Genomic DNA, 27,831 nt, shown 5'->3' on the forward strand with positions numbered 1-27,831 from the left:
AAATGAATTTATTGTTCAAAGCAATAATGACTCTAAAAACTTAAAAGGCTCCAAACCGTCAAAAAGCTGTTTTGAAGGTGTTGATACTGGAAAGCCTGACAATAGCACTTCAGGAAGTGTGGAAATGTCGTTTGCTGCTAAAACATTGCAACTTTCTCAAAGTGAAGTGGAAGAAAAATGTGGGAATTCAAGCAGCACACTTGTACAGTGTGAACATAATAATGAACTAGGCACGCAAGATTCCTTGGAATTCAGGCCAGCTTCAACAGAACATCAATTTCAGAGGGATAGCGCTGACGCAAAAACAGCATTTAATCTGGAATGTTACACAGCAGAAAAAGAAAACAATTTGTCGCAACCTTTTGCCGACAGATATAACCTAGGTTTTTCAATGAAGAAATTAGAAGATGAAAGTAAACAAACAATGCATTTAGATCTACAAACTTGTGCAATACAAATAGATAAAGTAAAGGAATCCAAGCAACATGCAGAAGAAGCAGGCAGTACAAGTAAATGCCATAATAAAAATGAGCAGGGTAAAATGAATCCACCAGAAATTTTTCAGTTTTGTTCTTTTAATGCAAACCCATATACATTTGTCTCCTCAAAAGCACAAACAGCAGTTGTGTCAGATGTACAACCAGTTACAGATACCCAGCTAGATAAGTGTTCTGAAAAGCAAACTGTTGATGATCAGTTATGTTCTGCAAGACACGAACAGTCACATGCCACCAATTTACTGCAAGTAAAAAATAAATTTCCTTCGAATTTTGATACTACTAATGCGGATGGGTGCCTGGGTAAACTTGAACAAAAACACACGTCTCTGCTAAGCAAACAACAATTATTGAAAACATCAGAAGAACTTGTAACTGTGAGCAGAGATCACTTTATTACCATAAATAAAAATATTTGTAAAGGTGTGACTCCAAAGGAGGAATTTTGTGCTGAATTGGACTCTGCTTTAGGAAAGACTAACAACTTTTTTACTTTGCAATCTGGCAATGATACACCTCCTTTAAAGTCTAACGAAATGCCGTTTTTTTCTCTAGAAAATCAGCAACAACTAAAGCTACTTTTAGAGTCAAGTAAGGCATTAAACAAAATTACTGGAGAAACAAATGGGAATGGAGATCCATGTGGTCCTTCTTTGGACAGTAGTGAAGAAGACAATATTGTTATACGTAAAGTAAGCTATACAAAAGTTTTACCCAGCAACCCTGTGATTTTGAAGAACCAATGTAAGAGTGCTTCAGAAAGGCTAGAAGATGTGTGTAATGTACGTTTGGGATTGAATGACACACCTTTTAAGTATGTAGTTACTAAGTTGACAGAAACAGAATGTGCAGGTGATTTGTCTGCAAGTGTTTCTGAAAATATTAAAGTTTCTTCAAAAACCGAAAACAGCATTTTAATGGAGCATTACCCTTCAGTTGACAAAATTGTAAATACAGAGGATGGCAGAAATCATACTAAAAATACTGTAGAACAATATTCTTGTAATAGGGAAATGACTACTTTAGAGGGAAATAATAAACAGAAGGAAAAACTGGTATCTGAAAATATTCAATATGACAGTAATAATACTAGGCAAAACTGTATAGAGTATGAAGCCAAAAAAACACTTCCAGGTAAAAATTTAATATGGAACTTTGAAAGACCCGATGATTCAACTGATCCTAGAGTTATTTCTGGAAAACATAAACTCCAAGCGAATGAAAAAATGTTAAATGGAAATTCAGGCAACTCCTTTCTTGGAAGTTTTAATATAGAGAAACGGACAAAACTCAATAGGCCCCACAAAGTAAAATATATAGATTTTGTCAGTCAAGCTATTACTGAAGAAAGTCGCCAACAAAAGCTTTCTCAAGGTGTACAAAATATACCAGTGGTGGAAACTGTGCTTGCAAATGCTGATACATCAACCAACTTGGATCATTCTCCAGAAACTATCTCTAAAGTAAGAACAGAAATGGGTCCCCCTTTGCCTCCTTTGTTGGGTCCTCTGTTGTCAACCCCTCCGAAATCTATACAACCTTTGTCACCCCTTTTATCATCTTTACCATCTCCTCTTGATGAATTGATTTCTCCTTTGCCAGGCTCTCCATTTCCACAGCTAGTGTCACCTTTGTCTGATAGAAGCAGACAAAAATCTCCAGTACTTACCACACCACCTGCTGAGAAAGCAAACAGAAGAATTTTGTCTTCTCCTTTGCAGTTTTGTGCTGCTACACCAAAACATGCTCTCCCTGTGCCAGGTAGATTGCCTCTTTCTGCATCTAGTAGCTCTTCAACCAGTGTTCAAGAAAATTCTGTAAAAATTCTAGACACAATGTACCCAGAATTATCTGCACGAGCAAGAACATTAAACATCCTCAAAGGTAATGTTCAGCTAAATCAAAGTTTACCCAGGGATGGTAAAAATGTTCCTGTCAGCCAAATAACTGGGTTTAAACCTATTACATCCACTTCAACAGCTTTTATAAAAACTGGGGGCAATTCAAAAGCCGATAGTAGTATAGATAAATCTAATGCATTTAAGAGTCATCAGCAATCTAGCATCGGTTCCCCGAGTATACGAACTTCTGATGCCTTCCTTATGCCTAGAAGTGCCAAAAGGCTTCGACTAGACACAGAGTCTCCAGTTTTAGAAACCATGAAAAACTGTTCCACTGCATTTTCAAGAAGTGATACAGAAATGCAGAAGTGCAAAGAGCCATGCCGCACTATTGGTGAACTTCAGTCAGATGTTGCGAAAGACAACAGCATAGACAAAGATATTATAACTAAAGCTCTTAAAAAAATTGAGGACTTGTGTTTTGATCTTTTACCAGTAATTAGGAGCCATATCTTTGTGGGAACCATTCCCAAGGTTCCTGTAATGAGAAATGAGGAAAAAGAAGTAATTTATGAATTCAGCAACTCCAAAAAAGTAAGTATTTTCTTTTAATTTAGTATTTGTTCTAATATCATGTCTAGGATATCTAGTCTACAAGATAGGTAATATCTACAGTTAGGTCCATAAATATTTGAACAGAGACAACTTTATTCTAATTTTGGTTCTGGACCACAATTAATTTTAAATGAAACAACTCAGATGCAGTTGAACTGCAGACATTCAGCTTTATTCAGTGGGTTGAACAAAAAGATTGCATAAAAATGTGAGGAACTAAAGACTTTTTTTTTTTTTTACACAATCCCTTCATTTCAGGGGCTCAAAAAAAGTAATTGGACAATTGACTCAGGCTATTTCATTGGCTGGTGTGGGCAATTTCTTCATTCATAATTATCAGTGCCTTCTCCATAGTTTTTTCTTGCCATCATTCTGGTAAAGGTTGATCTTGCTTTCATCTGTCCAAAGAATATTTTTCCAGAACTGTGCTGGCTTTTTTAGATGTCCAATCTAACCTTTCTATTCTTGAGGCTTATGAGTGACTTGCACCTTGCAGTGCACCCTCTGTATTTACTTTCATGCAGTCTTCTCTTTATGGTAGACTTGGATATTGATACGCCTACCTTCTGGAGAGTGTTGTTCCCTTGGTTGGCTGGTGTGAAGGGGTTTCTCTTCACCATGGAAATGATTCTGCGATCATCCACCACTGTTGTCCTCCGTGGACGATAGTTACATTTGTCCGGGTCTTTTGGCATTGCTGAGTTCACCAGTGCTTTGTTTCTTTCTCATGATGTACCAAACTGTGAATTTTGCCACTCCTAATATTGTAGCAATTTCTCGGATGGGTTTTTTCTGTATTTGAAGCTTAAGGATGTTTCACCTGCATGGAGAGCTCCTTTGACCGCATGAAATCTCCAAAATCTTCCACATACAAGCACCCCCCTAAATCAACTCCAGGTCTTTTATGTTAATAAAATTGATAATGCCTAATTGATAATGACATAACAAAGGAATTGCCCACACCAGCCCATGAAATAGCCTTTGAGTCAATTGTCCAATTACTTTTAAGCCTCTGAAATGAAGTGATTGTGTAAAAAAAAAAAAAAAAAAAAAAAAAAAGCCTTAGTTACTCACATTTTTATGCAATCTTTTTTTTCAACCCACTGAATTAAACCTGAAAGTCTGCAGTTCAATTGCATCTGAGTTGTTTCATTTAGAATTATTTGTGGTAATGTACATAACCAAAATTAGAAAAAAAAGTTGTCTCTGTCCAAATATTTATGGACCCAACTGTATTTTTTTACTTCTGCTATAATAAAAACCTTTACTGCTGCTTAGTTTAGACTTAAACCAAAATAGTGGCTCTAAAATCTTTTATCTCTTAATATGTGTTTGTGTCTTAAGTACAGTGTATTTATATTTAAATGTATCTATGTATATTAGGGGCCATTTTTAATTTCTTTATTTTTATTTGCCTTTTTTTTGCTTTTGCATTTTTTTAATGTTTAATACTAATGGCTGAAATGACCCATATGTGACAGAATAAGGACTGAAAAAAGTGATCCCCTGCTTGCATGTAAATTGGTGATGCAGAGTCCCCAACTTTTGATTTACTCAATACATTGCCTGTATTTAATAAAGGCAAGCTGCCTTTAGGACTAAGGTTGCATAGTTACATATTCTCTATATAAATGTGTTTCTCTAAAAAAAATTACTCTGCAAGCATGTGGTAACGCAATGAAAACCTTGTCATGATTTGCTTTCATTATATACCCTACTCCTAATGATTTTTAATAAAAATCATAGGGAAAAAATAAGCTACAGGGGGAGAGGTGAAAATATGATATGCATAACTTTGTGTCATTCTTTATTGGGATACTGCACTTGACTATGTTTGTATTGAAGTCAATTGTATCATTGTTTTAGTTTTAAGGTATGAATACAGTGTACATGGGTGATTTTAAAGTAATAGGTTTGTTTTGTGTATGTATGTGTGTGTGTATATATTTACTTTATTTTTTATATATATATTTTTTTTTTGCATTTAGAGTTTAGCAGACCGTTTTCTTCAAGTTGTTTTACAAAAAATCAAAACTGGGAAGAGATCAATGGCAACAGCATATCTCCAGGCCCATTGTAGAGTTTATGTAGGATTGTGTCGTCAGCTTGGAGATATTGAAAGAGCGCGGGTTCTCTGTTATAGCATACTCAAAGAAGGTATTTCTGTATGTTTTATCAAATATGATTTATATTGTTAATGTGTATCTGTTTTTTAAAAAGAAACTATACTTTAAAAATAATTAAATGTAAATAGGCCTGTTGTTTATTTCAGAAGGGATTGTCCCTCCTGCAATAAAACAAAATTACTTTCCTGTTCATGGACTTTTCTTTCAATGTACATTGTGCTGCATATGATACGTTATTTTGGCCTGACCAGTCAATATGGCCAAAGCTGAAAGAGAGGTACAAGGGAAGATCCTCAAACCCATGAAAAAGTGAGAATTGAGTATGAACAGGCAGACAAGTTTTTTGCAGAAGTGGCATTACCTGCCTGCTTAAATTTTTTTATTCTTGATGTTTAGTTCGGCTTTACTAACATGTGAACCAATTTACTGATATTTATAGCTGTGTACTTATTGGAAATCTGTTAGTATGGTCTGTGTCTGAAGGAGTTTTGTGTTATTATGCAAGTCTATTGTATCTATTGAGTCTATTCTCCCTTGAGAAGAGACGTTTAAGGGGGCATATGATCACCCTGTATAAATATATAAATGGTCCACATAGAAAACTCTCTTCCCCATTATTCACTTTGAGATCATTACAAAAAAGAGGGCAATCTTTGCATCTGGTGCAAAAGAAGTTTAATCTCTGCATAAGGAAGGATTCTTCACTGTAAGGTCTGTGAAAACGTGGAATCAGCTCCCTCAGGAAGTGGTTTCTGCAACTACTATAGATAGCTTTAAGAAAAAGCTGGATGCTTTTCTAGAAGTACAGATTATAGCTGGTTATTAACCTCCCTAGCGCTAATCCCGAGTGTGACTCGGGGTGGCTTTTACATGCAAAAAGCGGTAACCCCGTGTCACACTCGGGGTAAATTTAAGAGCCCCCCTTACCTTTGCCCCACGCTCCAGCGACGTTCGGATGGTCCTGCTGTGAAGCCAGGATGCTGCGAAATTTAAAAGCAGATTACTGAGTAATCTGCTTTTAAATACCACCTTGGTCCCGGCCACGCCGCTGCTCGCATCAGCAGTGAGATGTGAAGCACAATGCAGAAGTCCTGCATTGTGCTTTGCATCTCTCTGGGGATGCAGGGCAGCTCCAGTGTCTGTGTGAGACAGACGGGAAATCCCCACTCACATCACCCCGGGAGGATGAGTCATCTTCCGGGTGATGTGAGTGGTAATGTATTGGGGGGTATGTCTGGGAGGGAAATTTAAAAGCAGATTACAATGTAATCTGCTTTTAAACGGTTTTTACAGTGCAAAAACACCACACAACATGAAATAGAAATAAAAGTACATTTTTAATTTTATTTTTTATCTTAAGATTACATTGGTGTCTATTATTTCATTATTTTTTTTAAATTATTATTTATAATTATGTATTATATTATAATTTATGATTATAATATAATAAATGAATATAATTATCATACCCAAGAGTTAATCCTAAGAATTACAGGCCCACAATATAAAAAAAAATTTCTATGCAAAAAAAATAGGGTCACTTTTTGCATTAAAAAACTGACAGAATTAGAATGCTAGGAGGGTTAAGGCTTTAAAGTGAAAAAAACAGAGACTGTTGATCCAGGGAACATCTGATTGCCTCATGGAATCAGGAAGGAATTTTTTTCCGCTGTTGAAGCAAATTGTACCAGGGTTTTGTTTTTGCCTTCCTCTGGACCAACTATGTCTTATAGCAGAGGTTGCCAACCGGTGGTCAGCAACTCTGGCCATAACACCCCCGACCGGGGTCAGAAGAAGGACTCTCCTGGCGGGGCGCACCAGCCAGAGCTGTGGACCACATCCCTAGTAAAAATCTCTGGCTCAGGGAAGTGGGTGGGCTGTGTCCCTGTACACAACCTGCCCACTCTCCCATCGCAGGCTCAGATCTGCGATGGGAAAGTGGGCGTCGGGGTTCTGCCATCATGACGTCCTTATGAGGGAGGTTTCTCCCCTTTGAATGACACCCGGCTCCCCGCGCATGCGCAGTCAAAAGCCAGTAATTTTAGTGGTCCCCGGGACCAAAAAGGTTGGCGACCACTGTCTTTTATAGGGTTTTATATCTCGGATATGTTTATATCCCTAGTGGTTGAACCTGATGGACTTATGTCTTTTTTTTTTTTTCAACCTAACCTACTATGTAACTATGGGGAGTAAGAACATGCTCAAAGCAGGTCATTTTGTAAGTCAGATGCACCTGTCATTGAGTTCTAAATGATCTCAAAAGTGGGCCTGAAACAATTGCATTATTTTATACAAAGTATTTTAGTTATGGATAGATTTGCACCTCTGTCAACCACACAGGTCCCCATTTAGGAGATTAAGGCTAAATTCACACAGGCAGTAAGGATGTGGTGCATTTACACCAGGAACAGCTGTGTCTTCCTGCAGCAGCCCCATGGTGAATGAATGAGGGCTGGAGTTAAGAATCTGCTCTTCTGCATGAGTGTTTAAGGGGGAGCCACGCAAAGTTGCATGATATAGATGTGAACCTGCCTTTACTTTTAGCTTTAAAATTAAACCAGTAAAACATCTTCTTTAATCTATGTTTTAAATATTGGCACCACAGTAGACCTGCACCAATCTACTAGTCTAAAAAATAATGAACAATGGCTTTAAAATACCAGATCATTTGTTTTGAAACAGGTGGGTAAAAGCCATCTGGTCTGAGTGCTTTAATCAACTTTATTTGTTTTTGGACCAATTTTGAGAACTGGCGATTTATTTGTGGTTTTAATGCTATCCATAATTTGGACGTAATACTAGTTCAATGAATTGATTTCTTTTTGAATAGGGAGTTATTTTAGAGGCTTTTGGGGGATTTGTTTTACTATTTCAAAACCTGCTAATTGTTTTGAATTCTTGCCTTCCGGGGGTTGTAAAAAAATGTTATGTCCTTTTTTTATTTTATTTATTCAATATTTTCTTGCAGTTTAAGGATTGTAGTGAGTATGTTAGTTATTCTTGCATTCACCAAACAATCCTGGTAGATTAAACAGATTTATGACAAGCACCTGTAAATGTCATGTAAATCACATGCAGTAAATGTTTGGTGACCATCAGATTTACTGCTTATTCATATACCCCTTGGTCCTAAAGAGCAACTTATGATGTCTCATGGCTTACACAGCAGGTATCTACATCTGTAAAATAGTGGTTAAAGAACATTTTGGTTAAGGAGTTTATTCCTGGCGCACCGGGATTGGCTGGTTTTCCTTGGCGCAGTTGGGTCGTGTTCAGGCAGGTAGGAACAGGTATTGCAGAATGTGTTTATCACACTTAAAGTATTGCTTGCTTAATTTTGTGTTGACTGTGTTTAGATTTTCCAGATCCCGATAGATTGCTACTGTTCATTGTGAGCTCATGGAATGATATAATTTCTACACATGGAGTCATCAGTAAAGCAATTCAGGCGGTTTTGAAGAATTTGGCAAGGGAAGATGTTGCCTCCTGTCTTAGTGCTTACCTTAACTGGGAGAAGGCAAGTGTATTGTTCATCACATTTTTTTTTGTTTTTTGAGAACAGGGTTATTTGCAACTTAGCCCTTGGGGGACATTACATATTTTCCATGTTTAGTTAAGTTTGAACTAGTTCATACAATGGATCAGGTTAGCAAGGGTATTTGTGTAAATTGGTAGAACCTCCTAATATCCAGACTTTTTTTTTCACTTTTTTTTTTCACTTTTTTTTTTCACTTTTTTTTTTCACTTTTTTTTTTTGAACGGTTATTCCTATGCCCAGGAGGAAGAAAAACTGTTTGCTCATTTATGTGCATCTTCATGTCTCCTTCTGCCTACTATTTTTTCTTTTTTGCCTTTCCATTTTTTTTTTTTTTAATCTATCTGCTGCCTAATTTTGCTCCCTTGTCAAACACTCCAATCATAACAGTCTAGAAATCCCAACACTTTGCAATTTTTTTTTTTAATTTTTGCATGTAGATTACCCTTTTAAACAAGGTAAAATTATGTTCATTCTTTGTCCTTCTAAATGTATGTTTTTTGTTTGTTTTTTAAAGACTTAGTGGGAGGGCAGACCCTCCTGGGATATATATGTCGCGTATCTCAGCAGGCTTCAGGCTGCTCCTTCCAGAAGGATTTTCCTGCAATGGGGGGAAAAAAGTGCCGATCGCTTGCATGTGCAGAGGGATCGAAACTCCTTTTCTTTTCCTCTCCCACTTTAGGCAGGCTACGTCACCCAAGCTCATGCCTGCACACTGCGAGATTGGGTGACATAGCTAGGAGAAGAAAATGGTGGCGGGTGGCAAAGAAGGAGAATTTCAGAATGGGCACAGGACTTCGCTGGAGGGATCGATGTGTCTGCGGAAGTAAAGGTAAGTGTAATTTTTTGTTTTGTTTTAAGTTTAGTTCCGCTAAGGAGAAAATAAATGTCTTACAATTTATGTGAATGTAAAAGTGAAATTTTAGTAAAAGAAGATAAAATTTCCAAATTGGTCCATATTGGCAAGAATTCTAAATTGGTGTTAAAGGGCCTTTTCCTTTTATTCATTGGATTTCAGTTACCTAATAATCAGCCTAAATTCAAATTCAGTCTGCTTACGAACTCCAAGTCCTCCAGACAGGCATTAACCCATTAGGCCATTTTGATATCTGTATAACTTCAAAGAGCTAACCTACGAAGACCTTTTTAGAGAAGTCAAGAGGTAAGATGATGTGATGTTTTCAGGTAGATAAGTACATCACCTACTAGATAAGCAATCAAGAAAAATAAGGTATGTAATGATTACTGTCCACATTGTCCCATTAGAGGAAATAAACTCAGAGATATTAAACACTGCCTGACATTTGGTAAAGTCCTACAATTTTTAGAAGTGTATCATGATTAGTGCAACACCACAATTTACACACTAGGAAAAAGAGTATGAACTCCCAGGCGAGAGGAATAAATGCTCATACAATACCCCTGACCCTAGACTGCAATGGTCTCACCTCCATGACCGTGTTGATGTGACAGCTCAAGCCTTCCCTGTAATTATTTAAATAAATAAAACAGTAATTTTCTTCTTAAAAACAAACATTGATTCAATATTCAAATCTAAGGCTGATGATAAAACTAAATGCAACAGTTGCAGAAACCCTAAAAGCTGAGCTTATAAAAAAAGTTTTGTTTTTTTTATTTGGGGGGGGGGTGGCAGTTTATCATTTATTAACACCTTGTTGTAGGTACATTCATTCATTCCTTAGATTTTTTTTTTTTTTATTAATAAATCATGTATCCTGTTTTGCAGACCCCACCCATGAATGTAACTGTACTTCTGTCCAGTGTTTTGATGGCAGTGCAACTTTGTCCTGATGGGAAGTTTCAACAAAGTAAAAAGTTTGGTGAAGATTTAACAGATAGCATTTGGGAATATGTATTTGCAGTTGATTTGCTGTGCAGCCACCGTAAATGGCTTTGGACACATGATAACATCATAAGGTAAAAGTGAAATTGAATTCTCTTTTTAAAAGTATACAATTTATTTGTTAGCCTCACCCTTTCCTAATAAAACTTGATGTTATTCTTAAGAATGTAAATTTTCATCTCGTTCATCCCTAGGCAAGGTTGCTGCGTATTTGTTTTTCCTTTTTTTTTCCTTTATTCTTTACCTTTATTTTAAGTTGATAATATTGCAAATGACACACATTTTGTCATTTTATGTACACGCTCACCTCAAAATGTTATCTATGGAAGAAACCATGTCTTTTTCTTCGTCTCCATTACGTGGTGACCAGATACAATTAGTAGCTTACTAATGAATATATTATTGCTTATGCAGTCTTTTTAACAGGAAATTGAAAGGACAATACAAAAGGTACAAGGCAAGATCAACATGTATTTTCTGTAGTTGCTAAAAAAAAATTAAACTAATGCTACCATCATATAATGACAAAAATAAGATGGAATATAAACTGTTTTTAAGTTTTGTTACACTTTAATAAACATGTACTATATACATAAAATGTACAAGTTGATGAAATAAACATTAATGCGTTTACGTGCAATATTGCTAAATCCATCTTTGTGTAAAAAGTTTTTCTGGCAAAAAACACAAAATGTTTTTTCCCCCCATAGTCTTTATAATGAAATTGGTACATAAAACATTTAGGTATTCTACTTTAGACAGTTTGTCTAGCAACAAATATTATCTAAAAACAATATTGCTGTTGGCCCAAGTATGCTGATTACAAAAAAGAAATCGGGTAAACATATCTACCTACTGATCCAATTGCCCTGTACTAAAAATGAATAGTACAATACTGTTGAATACCCAAAAGGAATCAATTACCCCTGAATTTATAGCTGCTTTTACTCATTCTAGAACATCCTTAGAAACACATTTGTTTCTTCTTCTATTCTTCTTTTCTCTTTGCACTTCTTCTACTCTCTCAAGTTTTTTTTTTTTTACAGAGATCATGTATGACTTTGAGCCAGATCACTTATTTAAGACCAGAACTTCAGAGCAGAGCAATGTCTCATACACATGCCTTTATGTCTTCCAGTGTAGAATCTCCTACTAATCTTTTGGCGGCCTCAGTGACTTTTGAGCCTTGGGTCGACAACTGATCTTTCTAATGTCGAATATCTGATAAGGTCCCTTCATTCAGTGCATGATAAACTAATACCTAAGACGCTGCAGTCTTTTGTCAAAACTCCCAAGTTAAAACACAGTTTTTGGCTCTTTTCAGAAAGTTGTCTACTCCAATTGTGAATCTAGCAGAATTGTGTCCTGCCTTAACAATACTACTATATAATTGACAAAACCTTGACATGAAATATAGCACATCTGCCTCCTTTCAATGGTGTGACTACCTCTGTGGACATCGAGGAAGCTGCTTACCATGATTCCTGTAGTTTGCGGTGGGATATTTACAGTCTCAGTTTATGGCTCTTTTTATTTTGATCTGGCTTCAGTGCCTTGAGCATTTCATAAAGTATTGGCATTCCCATTGTGAGATAACCAACTGTTAGAATGACATAGTTTGACAGTCTAGGTGTTGCAAAGGTTCAGTTGTATTCTGAATTTTATTTAGAGCTGGAACTGAATCTTCAGCTGAAGTTTCAGTGTCTACCTTAAATATGGGTCAGGTGAGGATGTTTCTTCCACAGGAAAAACTCAGAACATGAGAGTTCTTGGTCTAAAAAGGGGATGGGTATCCTGTTGCCTTCCTACTGTAGAAGAAATGGTTTGAAGCTTAAAACGTCATTCAAGCCTGGTAACAGTGTTGCTTGTAGGTCAAATATCCATTTGGTCACACAACAAGGTAATTTGGTGTCAACATCTCCGCCTCTAGGATAAGGGGATATGTTTTCCAAGCCGTAGAAGCGTTGGGGTCATAATTATGCTTCATGCCAACATAATGGCTAACCGGAGTGGTAATTCTGCCCAAAGTAACTAAATAAATGTGTTCGTAAATTCTCTTTTTAAATGGTCTTTTCGTCTTTCCGACATAAAAAAATCCGCATTTACACAGGAATAAATTTATCACTTTGCTGGTGGTACAATCAATATACGTGTACACGTGTTGGGGCTGTTTGTTTTTCCATTAGGGAGTGTTAAGGTGCGTACACACTTCCAATTTTTATCGTTCCAATCGAACGACGAACGATCGATTGGGCAAAAAATCGTTCGTAAAAAAGTAACCAACGACGCCGACGAACGAGGAAAGTCGCTGGAAACGAACGACCGGACCGACGGATCGGATTGGACGACGATCGTTGAACTTCGTTCGTGTGTACGGTTGTTCGTTGATCGTCCATGTTCAGAGCATGCGTGATGAACGAACGTCCGTTCACTTTCCTGTCATGCACATAGTTCCTCTATCGCTCAAACGATCGTATCTATTGTGTGTACAATATCTACGAACGATCGTGTCGTTAACTCTATGTGCAGCATCGGTGCTATACGATCGTTCATATATATCGTGCATGAACGTTCGTCGTTCGTTTTCCAACGATAATAATTGGAAGTGTGTATGTAGCTTTACACACTTTGCTTCCTGCACCCATTTGCACTGGGGACATCTTCTACATCTAAAGGTTCCTTTCATCCTAAGGAGGTCAGGTTTGGTGATATTAAAATGACCATGAACCAAATGGTCCTTAAGAGGGGAAGGTTTCCGGTAAACTATGCGTGGTTTCTCGGTTATGAACTTTTTGATTTAAGTGTCCGTATTGATGATATGCCAGTGTTTTTTGGCAAATATTGTGGACAGTAATATGTTCTTGATGATATTTGGTAATATAATTTTTTTGCAGTTTGTTAATGTTACCATCTCTTCAAGTGGACTGTTTTCAGATTCTGTCTCAAAAAAAAAAAAATATTATTACTTTGTTTAATAATAAGTTCATTCACCCATTTGTGTGTGTTGTCATTCTCTTGGTACTATGGTACTATTTGCTAAAAAAGAGACATGACAGTAGTAGGAGGGTTTGTCCTGGCATTTTAGATTCTGGTGAACCTTAAGAGAAAGTTTTCACAAAATTGTTCATATTTCTTGCTCAAGTTTATAGTAAATTGATAGAATATTATGTATTACCATAAGGTTATGTTGTATTGAGTGATCAATGCTTTAGAATTTTCCACAGGATGCTTATTATTATTCAAGCTATATTGCCATTGCATGTAATGTTCTGAATCTGCATATGCTGTTTTGGAAAGTTGTATTAAATCAATTCAAGGTCATCAATTAAAAGTCACGTATGGGTATTTCAACTGTGTTTTATTTTGTTTGTCTGGAATTCAAACTTCAAGTTATGGCTCGAAAACTGTTTTATATCAATTCTGTGATAAGTTGACAAAAAAGTATTTTAAAACTTTTACAGTGTACTAAACCAGTAAATATATTAATATTTATATTTCCTTAGTAAAGAATTGTGGCCCCTATTGGATAAATGGGTAAAGCGCAAAAAAGGGAATCCCAATGTCTCATTTGTTCCAGATATAGTTTTCGCCACTGTTATCCGTCTAGTAGGTAAGTGTTCTAGATTTGTTTTTTTCTAACTTTTATTGGCTATCGTTCCTCTTGTCATAAAATAAAAGGTTTAGGGACAGCAGAAGATGAAAAGCAGGCACTTTGTGCTCAGATACATTTTTACAGGTCCCAGTAGCCCTGAAATCTAAGGTGCTGTGAATCCTAACTTGTGTGCGCTTGGTTCCCTTTCGGCTCAATAGACCACTCATGGATATGGAAAGTGAACATTTTTCTTCATGTCATTATTAAAAATAAGGGGAAAAAATTACAGTCTTTTCCATTACCTGCTAACAAAATAGAATAGCTTGATATGGTAGCATGGAAATTTTACCAAAGAGTAAAAGTAGAAAAAGTAGTAAAAGACAACACAGAAAATCTAGCGCAATAAAATACACAGTATATATTAAAATTAAGGCAAAAATTAAAGTCCTTCAGTAGAATTCATTTACATATAGCACCCATTTTGTTAAATTTAAGTAATGCCCTGCCTGTATGGAGAGAATGTGGACAAAAGGAGGCCATAAACCATATCTGATTCACATCTACAAGACAACATTGCAATAGTGCCCAGTCTGCAAGATCACTTTTTACTGGTTTAATGTTTGTGGCTATATTGATTTTTTTGTCCAGTAAGCAGATTTGAACTGATGCAGTGGTGGTGTAAGCTGCATTGCTAAACTGGGTAATGAAAGTTTTCTACCCAGATTTTCAATGTATCAGACAAAGTGTGTGCATTTATGTGAGTGTGTGTATGTAAAATATATATACATGCACACACTGTGAGGTTTTGCTTCAACTTTCTAACCATTCTTTTGCCATGCCCTGATGAAGAATCAGACCATCCCTACTGATTTGCAAATGAGCTAAAAAGGCTTTTTTTCTCCCCCATAGGATTTGTTTAACACATTATAGACAAAACTTTTTGTTCCTACTTGAGCTGTTGTTTTCTTTGTGGTGTCTAATTACTTGTAGAATTTGTGAAAATATGAAGGAGTGTAGGGTTTTATTGGGGAATATTATTAGGAATTTTTTATTAGGAAAATTGCTAGGAATTATTTTCAAATCGGCAAAATGTGCATTGCTTGCATTGGTAATAGTACCTTCAATGATCTAATTTCTTGTTTTTTAGGGCACCTTTGTCAGATGGGTTTAAAAGAAGGTTTTATTACTGCTGTGAAGAATATCTGTGCTGTTATCACTGCATTTCTACAACATGCTAATGAAGAAGGTAATTATCTGATAATATAATCAAAGGTATTCTAGATTAGCTTAAAATGTATCAAACACCAAATGGTAACCTACACATACTTTTTTCTTGTGTGCTCTGGGGTTCCAAGTTTGGTCAAGCATTGTGCTTAAAATCTTGATGTTTCAGCCAAGTACTGCTTTGACATGCCACCCCTTCCCATTGGCTTTTTTTACATTTTTGGTATCTTTACAGAACTGTAAATACAACCTCTGCAAAAATAGGCAACTGAAGGTAAAGAAATGTTCTATGTATCCATACTTTTGTGTGATTCTGGTTTTTATCATCTAGCCAGAATTCTTGAAGGTTCCCCTGAGGCATAATAAAGTAATTGTACAAAAAATAAAAGGTATACCTATGTACTTTTGCTTGTTTTAATACATAAGGATTCAGATTCTTTTTGTATATTATTTTAGCAGATTCTGATGTGATGATTTGTATGGAAGGAAACAGTAATTTTAAAAGCAATTCAATGTTGTATTGTTTATTTATACAAATTGATAAACCGAGCCAAAGCTGCTGATGCTTTGTCAGAAAGGCTAAGCATTCAGGTGTGGTGTACTAAAAGCTGTTCATCTCCACATGCTTCTATGTATACCAAGTTTTCTCATATTGCATCAAGAATTGGGAGTTTGGGGCGGGGGGGACTGGGACTTATCTGCATTGCCACACTGTGATCTCAAACTTCACCACTCCATGTTCCATCTTTTATCTCTATAAAGTCATAGGCTGCTCTAAAGATTGTGGCCTCCCTGGCTCTATCTTTTCTGATCTGCAACAGTGTTTTTGGACACTTTTTTTTTGGTAAGTAAAGCCAGGAATGCCTCATCTTGTCTCAAGTAGATGTGAGGATGCTAGAGTAGGATGGCAGCAGGTAAGATTTCAATTTATTCTGGCGATACATTTTCTTTTCACAAGCAGAATAAACAGACTTTGTGGTACAAACACATTGTTAAAAATTCTAGAAAGATGAAGTCCTAGCAACAGCTTCTGGGCCCTGTTGAAATCAATTCCAAAATACCTAAAGCAGACCTAAACTGAAACATTTTACTTTACATAGAAGGGGTCTAAATAAAAAAAAAAAAGGTAAGGTGAAGCTCCTCCCCTGACAGATTGGGTGCGCCTGATCTAGGGCATGCACAAAAGGAGCCTTTTCCTTAAAAGGCGAAAAACAATTCCAATCTTCTGCATGCGTGTGAGATCAGCATTTTTTTCCCCGCATCTACGTCACCCGATCTTGCGCCTGCACAAGCGAGGAAGGTCCAGCTTAATCGAGGGATCTGCGGGATTAGAGGTAAGTGTAATTTTTTTTTTAGTTTAGTTCTGCTTTAACACTTTATATCAAAACTTGAATAAAACTGCACAAATTTACCACTTATTTACCACAATTGTTTTTTTGGGCATGGTTTTCTTAAATCCATCTAGGATTAGATAGTAAAACCCTAAAACAGACTTGTCAGCATGTTACATTGTATATAAAGGTGACCCTGTGCTTGTCCTTTATTATTCTGATATATGCTGAACTTTTATACTTGCTCGGTGACAATATTTGTGCCTTCTGAGTTAAATACTTATGAGTTTCAACTTTGTTTTATGCAGGTATGCCTTGGGGAGTGCAATTGGCGTGTGTGTACATGCTTTTTGACTTGGCGCCAAGCGACCCAGCTGCAATATACAAGACACTACAAGCATGGAAGGAATCCGCAAAGAATGACATCCCACCAGCAGTTGCAATTTGTATGCAGGAACTGGAATCCATGTGTGGGTTCAGAAAGTGACTTTAATACCAGTGAAAAGGTGCAAAGTGAAAAACTAAGTGCCTTCATCCCTTATTAGTTTTCACTTTGTTTTGTAGAAAAAAATCATTATTGTTCAAACATTTTTTTTGCTTTTTTTATTTTTGTAGTATTCGAACAAACACTCAGAACATTGTTTGTCTGTACATATTGCTTGTAAAGGTTTTGTATAATAAATTTTTCAAAAATATTGTACTGCAAATTATCAATGTGTAAGATAACTTCTTGCGTATACTCACATTTTAGTTTGTTTACAGCCAGTGAAGCATGTAACAATCATACATTTTGTGCACTATATTTAAATTTTGTGTCTAGCTTTGAACCTACTAAAATGTATCCTCCCTGACAGGGCAAAGAGGTGGTTTGAGAGGGAAATCTAAATTAATAGGTGGCCTTTTAGGTACTAATTGTTTGGCCTATCCAGGCTTTCAGCTCAGATTACATTTATGGGTGTATTTATTATTCCCCTGTCAATTAGCCTATAATTGTGGTTTTATGTGTGTAGTGTTTCTTATTTGACAATTGGCCACTAGGTGCCATAACAAGTTATTGTTTTAAAACGAGTTTAAAGCAGTGTGTGAGTGAGTGTAGATGTAGAGAGATTTGAACATTTGTCAGCAAATTTCACATGAATTACAGGGGAATTACTTATTAGAGCCCTTAGAGTCTTTGGGGAGTTTTTTTTGTTTACCTCACTTCCTGTCTCTGCAATGCTTGTAGAATGGGGGGTGCAGGCATCACCAGGACGGAAAGACCTAACCAGCCTAAAATTAGTTTGAATGTTTTTTATGTTTCTGTTCCCATTGCGATTTCTCATCCCTCTTGTCTTAGAAAAAAGATTTGATCTCCTTGATAAAGACAGAGACAAAGAAAAAAACAAAAACAAGCTCTAATCCTTCTCTGATATCTTTAACACACAATATGTTTTCAGCTTATGTTGGACCTAAATTGTAAATTGGCTATTGGTAGATACATTCGAGCTTCCACCACAAATTATTTAGAATGTTTTCAAATAACATTAGACAGACATACTGAATAGACACTAAAGAGGGACCCCAAGTCTAGTATTTTCACAATGGAACAACAGTTTTTGGGAAAGGTGCTTGCTTGCTTTGGGTCTAAAAGCACATCCAGATATTTATTACCATACACACCCAAGAGGAAATGTACTAGTAATATTGAGTATACTCCGTTTGCTTTGGTCCTAATGCTTTGTTACATGGATTTTACTTTTCACATCCGTTCATTTGATTTCCTATTCTATGCTGAGATGATTGCATTACAGTTTTTGCAGCTTTTTTAGCTGCATAATTATGCTGGTAAAATCCCATTCTACTAGGTTAAGTTTTGGAGTCTAGTCAGACCAGGATAAATTTTCATAGTTTTAGCCGTCTGGTGGTGGGCCCAGGCTCACTCGTGTGTGACATGAGGGAGGCTTAATGTGGTCTTTTGCTGTTGTGGCCTATATGGCTCAAAATTCAGCTTGTTTTGTCACTCATTTTGAAACCGGTTTCTGCCAACTTGTTGTAAAGAGTATCTAGAGTTACTTCAGCCTTTCTGTCATCTCTAACCAGTATGACCATTTTCCCTTGACTTCTGCTATCAACAAGATACTTGCATCTATTGAATGGCTGCTGACTGGATGTTCTTGTTTTTCACATTTGAGTAAAAACTAACTCTTTTGTGTATGAAAAACAGGAATTACAGAAATACCTAAACCAGCCCTTTTGACACCCGAGCATGCAGAAATAGAAAGTTACTAGTGGCCTAATTGCAAAATCAGTTTTACCTAAATCAAAGTAAAAATATAGTAAAATAAAAAGTCAGAAAAACACATTTTTACGGTAAATCTAATGCTTTTTAGGAATAGTTTTTTTTAGCTAGTGCATGTTCCTATATATTCACTGGACACCCCCAGCAATCCTTGTCACAATACAATACAATCTTTGATGACTTTGTAATGTTTGTAACTTTGATTCTGGAAAAGTGACCTTCTTCGTGACCTGTTCCAATTTGTCCCCCTAAATTTTTCTGGCAATTTAATACAATTTGGGTTCTAGGGATTCACAATTGACTTATATTATTGGCAAGTCAAATATACAAATGGTTATTGTAATCTTTTCATTTAGTGAAAATAAGAATTTTCCTGTGAAAAAGTTTACAAAACTTGCCCATCCATCCCTAATGACAGTGTCAAATTAGCAGAAATTGCAACTTTCCTATTTTGGTGTTCAAACAATAAATAAGAGAAACTCCCCTTTCCCTTACTACCTACAGAAGATTGTGAACAGAAAGGGAGTCTGCCTAATTGCTGAAGAAACTTTAGCAGGTCTCTTAGCATTTTCTCTTCAACAAAGTGCTTACCTACCTGGTCACAATTTTTTTCTTTTAGGTTTAAAGTGGAACTTTAGTATTGCTTGCAAACTCTGTGAGCAGACAGGTCTTATTTGCAGAAAAGGACATACAATGCCCTTTCTTCAATAAAACATACTTGTCTGTTTATCATCTTCATTTAAAAAGGGAGCCCCATCTGCAATACAGCGCCGGTCTGGTCACGTTTAGTTCAGCTTTAAATAAACTAGAACTGGGTTCACATTGATGTGCTGTGCTAATGCAAGAAAACATGCACTTGTGCATTGTGGTGCTATTCATACCGAATGCCTTCCAACACCAAGTAACTCTGCCATCTGCTATTTGGTAAATCACTGTTTTATCTGATGGAACCACAAGTTAGTGTGTGGTAGTCTAAAGCCTATGAACTGTATCTGCATGATTTTATTATTGAGGAACAGTTTGTGGCATGACAATGGACTTCAGCAAAAAGAAAAGCACTGCACGATATGTTTCAGCAAAATAAATTCAGGTTGATAAATAACTTTTGTAAGCTAGTGTAGTGTGGCTTACTTGTTGCTATTTATGGCGTATTTCACCACATATACAGTGGAAAAGACTAGTAAGAGACAAGACAAGAGGACATTAAGACATAGAACATGTTTTTTTAGCAGGGAACAAGGGAGCCCATCATCTCTCTAGGACATTATTGGGGATACTACAGCTTTTAGCTGTACAAACCACATCTGCAGAAATTTTGGAGAATGATGTCATTACCGTGTGAATGTACTTAGGAATCCATAATGAAAGCAATCTTTCTTGGTAATCCTAGAGAGAAGAGATTTTGTGATTTGCCTAAATCCTCCATCTTGTGTTTATAACTCAGGTTAAAAATGCTAATATGGAATGCAGTTCCAAATTAAACTGGAGTTCTGAGAAAACTGCATATGAAGGCTTTTCACCAGAGAAAGCCCAAAACTTCTGGATCTAAAGTATAATATAAACAGAAGTATTTTAAATAGCAAATACCTTATTTTTTCTTCAATTGAGGTAAATAAATACCTAAATGTACAGTTTTGTTTTCTATCAATTTTACTTTAAACTGACCTATAAAGAGGAATCGCACACTGGAATTTAAATTCTATAAGATTGGCCTGAAGAGATTGCTTTGTTTCGTGCACCTTTAAAGATTTTACTTGATGGTATGAGGGATCTAGATTGCACCTCCATTGGTTTAAGAAAAACAGCTAGCGGCAGCCACTGTGTCAATGGGCCCAGAGTTCAGCCAAAATAGATGTTGTGATTGTACCCATAAATCTCCTGTATTTGAAAACTGTTTTGAGATTAAGATTAAGCCTGAACTTCCTGCATACTTTCCAAGACTGAATTTGCCAGGGGATTGAATTCTGGTGAGGGGACGGCACCCACTGTGACCAGAAAAAAAAAACAGGATTAGCAAATGATTTGATGAAGAATGCATATATTTTTGGGGGACTTTTTAGGTACCTAAAAAATATTTTTAAATTAAAAATTTAAAAGTTCAGCATTTATTTAACTTTAATTCACTTGACATATAAACTCATTTAATAAAAAAAAAATGCAACATTAACAGTTAATACATCTTATTCAAAAAATTGATTACAAAATTTCGTGTCCTACATAAGACAGAAAAAAAATTCCAAAATTTTCAGTTAAGTTTTTTTTTTCTTTTTTTTTATCCTTAGTATTAAAATCCTAATCCCTATATTTTTTTTTTTATCCATGATGCACTTACGTTTATTTTAATGTTAACTCTTCAAACTATCCGCTCTTTTTTTTTTAATTTGAAAAGTGTAAGGAATTAAAATGTATCTTTTCACCCGTGTTTAAACTTGTACTAGTCCAATCAAGAAAATTTCAATATAATATACTACAATCACAATCTTACATATGTTTAGTACATTATTTCCTTGAATCACTTCACAAACAAAATCACAAACAAAAATAATGATAGACTCAATCTACCCGCATCGGAATAAAGTATTCATTTGAAATGTGCACAATTTAACCAAATCATGATTACATGTGTTACTTGTGCCTTAAATCACCTTTTCAGAAGCACTTTTAAAGATATTTGCAATATCAACATACCAATCCCTATTTCCAAATACTAACTAAATTATCGTTATCTTTAAATAAAATCAATCATAATATTATCTTGTATTTTTGAACATCACTTACCCAACAAATTCTACTATACCCCCAAAATTAATCACCAATTAAAAAAAAAAAAAAAATTGTGAACCAATATCAATTCCAAAATTATTCACAAAATCAAAAAACAATTTTAGATCAATGTCTGCTATTTTTACCTAGTGGAAGTGACCCAAAAAGTACAACTTGCTGCTCTCCATGGTATGCTATTTATTAGGCTGCCCTACCTGCCTTTTGTAGACCTTATCTACCATTGATGACAGTTTCTGGTTGAGGGACCAGAACCACGTGGGATGCTACTTTTGCCTACTTCCTTGCGATCCAGCTTGAAGCAGAAGCCCACCTGCAAAAGATGACTTAAATCCCCCCCAACCTATTCTAAATGGGGGGGATGATTCCCTATATCTGCGCCTAGTGGCTCAATGAAGGTAATGCATTTGGCTGGGAGTCGTAGACATAATGAGAATACAAGGCTCATGAGTCTGTCCAACAGGGTGGCAAAACAAATTATAGTTTATATATATATATATATATATATATATATATATATATATATATATATATATATATATATATATATATATATATATATATATATATATATATATATATTATATTTTATATTGAAACATTAAAACTAAGTTTCATTACAACTACGTGTGAACTTAAAAGTGCCAAAACTGCTAATCAATGTGTTTGTGTGCTAAATTTAAAGATCCATCACTTCACAATATATAAAATATCAACTACATAATTAGACATAGAAAAAACAATTTGCGTTTATTAGCGTTTTAAAGCTTGCCTTTAAAATGCTGGAAAACGCCTATTTTCACATTTTAACTAATTTGCATATTAAGTGGTCAAAATTGTCGGAAAATAAAATCAATAGAAGCGTTTACTCGAGTTTTCCAGCGTTTTAATTTTTTAAACGTTGCAATCAACGTTTAAGATAAATGTCATAAACGTGCCTCAAGGAAACTGGTGTAGATTAACCTATTGTAATGCATGGGGATTTCCAACAAGGGCTTTAAGGCTTAGTCTGATCTAATCTGAGGCTTTTAAACCCCTTGTTTGAAATCCCCATGCATTACAATGGGTTAATCTACACCAGGACGTTTCCTTGAGGCACGTTTATGACACTTATCTTAAACGTTGTTTGCAACGTTTAAAAAATAGAAAACTCCCCGGGTTAAACGCTAGGGAAACGGTGCTATGTGAATAACGGTGAATAAATGCTGACATTTTAAATTTATAGATTTATAGATTTGAGAGCTGCTGAGCACTGTTGGGACTTGTAGTGCTCTCTCCTTGCTAGATGTTGCTGAAGAGCCAAGGACAGTGAACCCAACAGAGGTTCAGGATTGCCTGGCTGCTGGTATTGCTGAAACAGTTCTCTTGGCTTCCCATTACCGGGAGGAGCACCCGGATCCTTGCTGTGTGTATTTCTGGACCCTTGACCTGATTGTATCCGTTTGCCCTACGCCAGTCTATCTCTTTCCTGTGTTTTATGTAAGACTCGAATATAAACCTCTGGCCTGTTGGTCCTCTATTGATTGGTCTCTGTGTGCTTTCTCTCTGTGCTCCTAGTCCGTCACAGAACTTTAGTTATATGTTAAAATCGAAAATAAAAATAAAAAATTAAAAGAAAATTTGATGTCATTTTTTCAGATTTAACTTTTGCTATGAACTCCTTAGTAAAGCCAAGTGTATGCAACACAGTGTTAGTGTTCCTTGTAGCCAATAAGAAATGTTAATCTAAAAATGATTTTTCACCATTTCACATTTCAAAATGTAATTTGACTATTTATTGGAAATTAGTATTACAGTAAATCCGTTAAAATAGTGTTAAATAAAAGAATCACATTATGAATGACTGAAATTTCCCAGCATACAAACAGAACAGAATCAAAGTCACAAAATTGAGCATAATCATAATAACCATCACGTGTACAGTATTTTCATTTTGTACATACACAAAACATTGACATGTAAACTTTGCTTATACTTATTAAATAAATCCTTCACATAAGGGAGCAGAGGTTTATAGCTAATGCTGGATCCCTGGAGGTATATGTGACAGAATCAGGCACGAAAGGAATTTTTAAATCAGATTATCAGAATATATATATATATAGTTTACAACCACTGACCTGGACCACAGTCAGCAAGTTTCAACCTGTCACACACACACAAAAAGATGGCCCCTTCCATAGAGATAATGAATGTTTTATTTTTTATAGATACACGCTGACACAACTACTAATGGAGACTGACATTCCAGTGCAATTAAGTGAGAATAGATATCAAACATGTCAAAAAGAGATGTTTTCCTATTTTTAGTATTTAAAATGTAAGGGATGGCCATTTAGGAAAGTAAAGAAAATATATAAGAGATAAAAGAGGCGAGGTGTCTACCTGGTTATGCCATCAACAGAGCTAATAGATGCATTGAAAATATTACCAGGAATACTAGTCAAGATCATGAAGTTGTTTAGACGCAGAAAATATACTGTACTGCACAAAATGCATCAGTAGAGGAATAACCAGAAAGAGTTAAGTGGCAGTGATTCTACTATGTGGAGCTTGGAGGAACGAATCATATACACAAAGGCAGTACAGTGGTACCTCGGTATATGTCTGCTTTGGAATAAGTTCAACTTGGTAAAAATCCTGTTTGGACAGAAAAAATCTTGCTTGGTATACACCCTTTTTGCTAGAACTTATTTGGGTCAAAATGAGTCATAACACTGCGCGCTACCCCTATTTACTCCTCTCGAGACAAAGCCACAACTGCCCACGTGCATCAGTATGCCAGTTGCTACCATTCAGTGAACAACCAGGCTATAACTCTCTGTGAATTACAGAACATCTCCTCCTCCCTTCTCAGCACCATCCTAGTAGGCACTCGACTCCTCTCAGCAAGGTAAAATGAGGTTAAATTTTCAATTATTTAATCTAATTCCTTTTATGTTTATGTATTTTAGTATTAAGCAGTGTTTAAATTATTTTATACAGCCCAATCAATGTATATTATGCCAATAACAATAGGATTTTTTTTTCATGGGAACGGATTAATCATTTTTCTTGTATTTCTTATGGGAAAAATGGTTTGGTATAAGTCCTGTTTGGTCCAAGGATCTGGAACGGAATAAAGAATTATACCTAGGTACCACTGTATTTTTAATATAAATACAAGCTTAAGGAAGGCTTTAAACCTCTATAAAGTTATTAATTGATATCTGTGCCCCATATTTCCCTTTATTTCCTGCCCTAAAGAAGTGTAACAGGGAATGACAGGAAATCTCCAGTATCTACTGTAGGAACAGGGATTCCTTTTGGATTTTCCTTCAATTATAGCTCTGATTAGCTCAAAATTTTGGATTTTTTCTTGTTTTCTGCGTTGGTGACAATGATCACCTGGACAAATAAAGAGGTCACCCCTACCAACTAGGGACAAAGCAATACAAATCTAACACAGGGTTTTGTGGGGTGTTCCCTGTATGCAGTGGTTAGTACATACCAAAGTGGCCCAGGCAAGGACAACTGTTAATTAGCAACAGGGTCGTGGGTACCCATGACACATCTGATCCCACAGAGGAACTACTGTAGCACTTTTAGATCATTTGAATGACCAGGTACATGCGTGTTGTTTACCTAGAGAAGAGATAGCAAAAAAAAAAAAAAAATATAGGAAGAGGCAAGCCAATGGAGACAATGTGACTTAGAGGATTTGCTGCTTAGTACCTAATACTGGACACCTTGATAGGTCTTTGTGGAGTACGTGCCTCAATGGATCAGAGCTATTTTAGTGGCACATAAAGAATATCAGGAAGATAGGTTTATGGTTTGGACTGATAAATATACAGAAAGAGTATTATAAGTAGTTTTCAGTTTGGCTCAAAATGAAAATTTACCTTTGAGGACAGTGAATACTATTCTTGAGCAATGGCAGAGACCTTTAGCAAATTATACAAAAATGAAAAATGCCATAACTGTACAAAAGTATTTCCATTTGACACCAATAATAGCGATCAACCACACTACCAAGATGATCGAAAAATGTACCAATATGGTCCATGGTCATTACTTTCTTCTCAGCGCTTAAAATTTCAAATCATGCCAATCTCAAAATGTCCAAATATAACTTCATCATACACTGACAGACTCTCTTTACCCAAAACCAACTTTCACTCTTCATATACCTAATTTTTTATGCAATAATTATATTCAGGATAAAATGACTTACTATTTATGACAAACTTTATAAAAATATTGCAGTGCAATATTCGAATAACTCTTGCAGAAAGGTTAACAAATATTAACACAAAAGAAACCTGTACCAAGAGCAAAACAAGGGCAGCAAATGATTGCCACCTAAATATACTAGTTGTTCTGTTGATACTCAGAAAATTCAGAGCTTAGCACAAAGGCCATCAACTAGCATTTTCATAAAAGGCCAGTAATGACAGTTTTCACGTTTTCTCAGTGCAGGTTTCATTTAGCAAAACCAAAACATTTCTGGCACACAGGGAAGTGCAGAAACTTTACAATAAACATAAAAATAGCTATACATGATTTGCAGCAAGTTTTTTCCATGTGCATTTAAATACTTGCATCAGAGATAGGCACTTGTGAATCATCACTTTTTTTTAAAATAAACTGTAACAATATTGTTTTATCCCATAAATAAAATTAGCAACTCAATAATGTCACCTTCCACCTTTAGAAATTAGGATCTATGAACCTGGCAAAAGTTAAAATACAGGGTTTTAAACAGAAATCAATAAAACGGCTATTTCCCTTTATTTTCATTTTTATATTTTATATCTGTGAAAGTAATTACTTTTACTTTTTTCACTACACACCACTATTTTTAAAACCATATCTCTACACTGTAGTCAACAAGTGTTTCACCATCGGTCCACTAGTACACAGTTCAAAAGAGAAATTTTGAAATTTTCAACAGTTATGAACATTCATAGCAACCATTACAAAGATCAAAGACAAAAAAAGTGCCAGTGTGATATTAGCTGCCAAAATGCTCCTTTTTCCTGTTGAATCTTCAATCAGTAAAAAGAAAAAATTCAGCTTCTTTCTTGGAAAAACCATTTCTGTAGATCAATATCTAAACAGGGCCTTAATACCGGCTCAGGATTTCCTGTTTGAGCATTTCTTTCAGCTTGGACACACTTTTGGGTTCGTTGATGTAGCAGGGTACCATCCTGTAAAGAACCAGAACAAAGGTCTTATTATAAGTCTCCAATTAATTAATACATGTGTACAACAATGAGTAGTCTATTAAAGCTCTTTTACATGGTCAGGTTTAAAAAAAGACATAAGTCCATCAAGGTTAACCACTAGGGAAATAAAAATATCCCAGATAAACCCCTATAGACATAGTGGATCCAGAGGAAGGCAAAAAAACCCTATAAATCATGGTTCAATTTGCTCCAACAGGGTAAAAAAATTCCTTCCTGACCCCGTGAGGAAATCAGATGTTCCCTTGATCAACAGTCTATGTTGTCTTTACTTTAAAACTTTAATATTCAGGTATATTCTGTGCTTTTATAAAAGCATCCAGGTTTTTTCTTAAAGCAATCTATAGAGTTTGCTAAAACTGCTTCCTGAGGGAGCCTATAGAGAGATTAAGCTTCTTTTCCTTCAGATGCAAAGTTTATCCTTTATAATGATCTTAAAGTTAATAATTGTGAAGCGAGTTCTCTATATGGACCATTTATATATTTTTATACTTAATACATAAAAAGACAATTAACCAGTGTGACGCTTAACAGCACAAAAGACCTTTTCAAGCCATGAATAGGTGTGTGTTCCTTATGTGTGTGTGTACCAGACATACTGTATTCTGTCAGAATTTTATGTCAATTACCTACTGTTTTATGCAGTGTAATTGCTGGCATTTTCCTACATTGATGTTACAGATGGCACCACTGCTGGCCATGTACCTATATCAACTGTGGTAAGAGGTACACTTATTTTTTCCATGTTTGCAGAAAACCTATTTCTTAAGGTCCTATAGTCATAAAAACATTTTTTCACAATGTATCTATCTCACCAAACTGCAAAAGCTTTTTTCTCAAAAGACTTTCTCAAAGGTGTACAATGGTGTTCAGATTGGAATTTGGCCCGAAAGTGAATTCCCGAAAAATTCCTAGAGTT

General features: G+C 35.7%; 2 protein-coding genes across 2 annotated transcripts in view; one reads left to right on the top strand and one right to left on the bottom strand.

Moving 5' to 3' along the window:
• Positions 1-17,332, top strand: part of ICE1 (interactor of little elongation complex ELL subunit 1) — a 45,579-nt gene extending 28,247 nt beyond the window's left edge. Inside the window, 7 exon segments of the mRNA XM_072411930.1 lie at positions 1-2,932; positions 4,942-5,110; positions 8,436-8,596; positions 10,362-10,552; positions 13,982-14,088; positions 15,218-15,316; positions 16,934-17,332. Coding sequence (XP_072268031.1) covers positions 1-2,932; positions 4,942-5,110; positions 8,436-8,596; positions 10,362-10,552; positions 13,982-14,088; positions 15,218-15,316; positions 16,934-17,112 — 3,838 coding nt within the window. The 3' untranslated portion in view covers positions 17,113-17,332.
• A 6,104-nt stretch (positions 17,333-23,436) lies between these two features.
• Positions 23,437-27,831, bottom strand: part of GALNT12 (polypeptide N-acetylgalactosaminyltransferase 12) — a 43,354-nt gene continuing 38,959 nt past the window's right edge. Inside the window, exon 10 of the mRNA XM_072411931.1 lies at positions 23,437-26,876. Within this exon, the coding sequence (XP_072268032.1) occupies positions 26,739-26,876 (138 nt within the window). The 3' untranslated portion in view covers positions 23,437-26,738. The remainder of the gene's footprint in view (positions 26,877-27,831) is intronic.

This window comes from Pyxicephalus adspersus, chromosome 5, assembly GCF_032062135.1.
Source record: "Pyxicephalus adspersus chromosome 5, UCB_Pads_2.0, whole genome shotgun sequence".
Classification (NCBI taxonomy): Eukaryota; Metazoa; Chordata; class Amphibia; order Anura; family Pyxicephalidae; genus Pyxicephalus; species Pyxicephalus adspersus.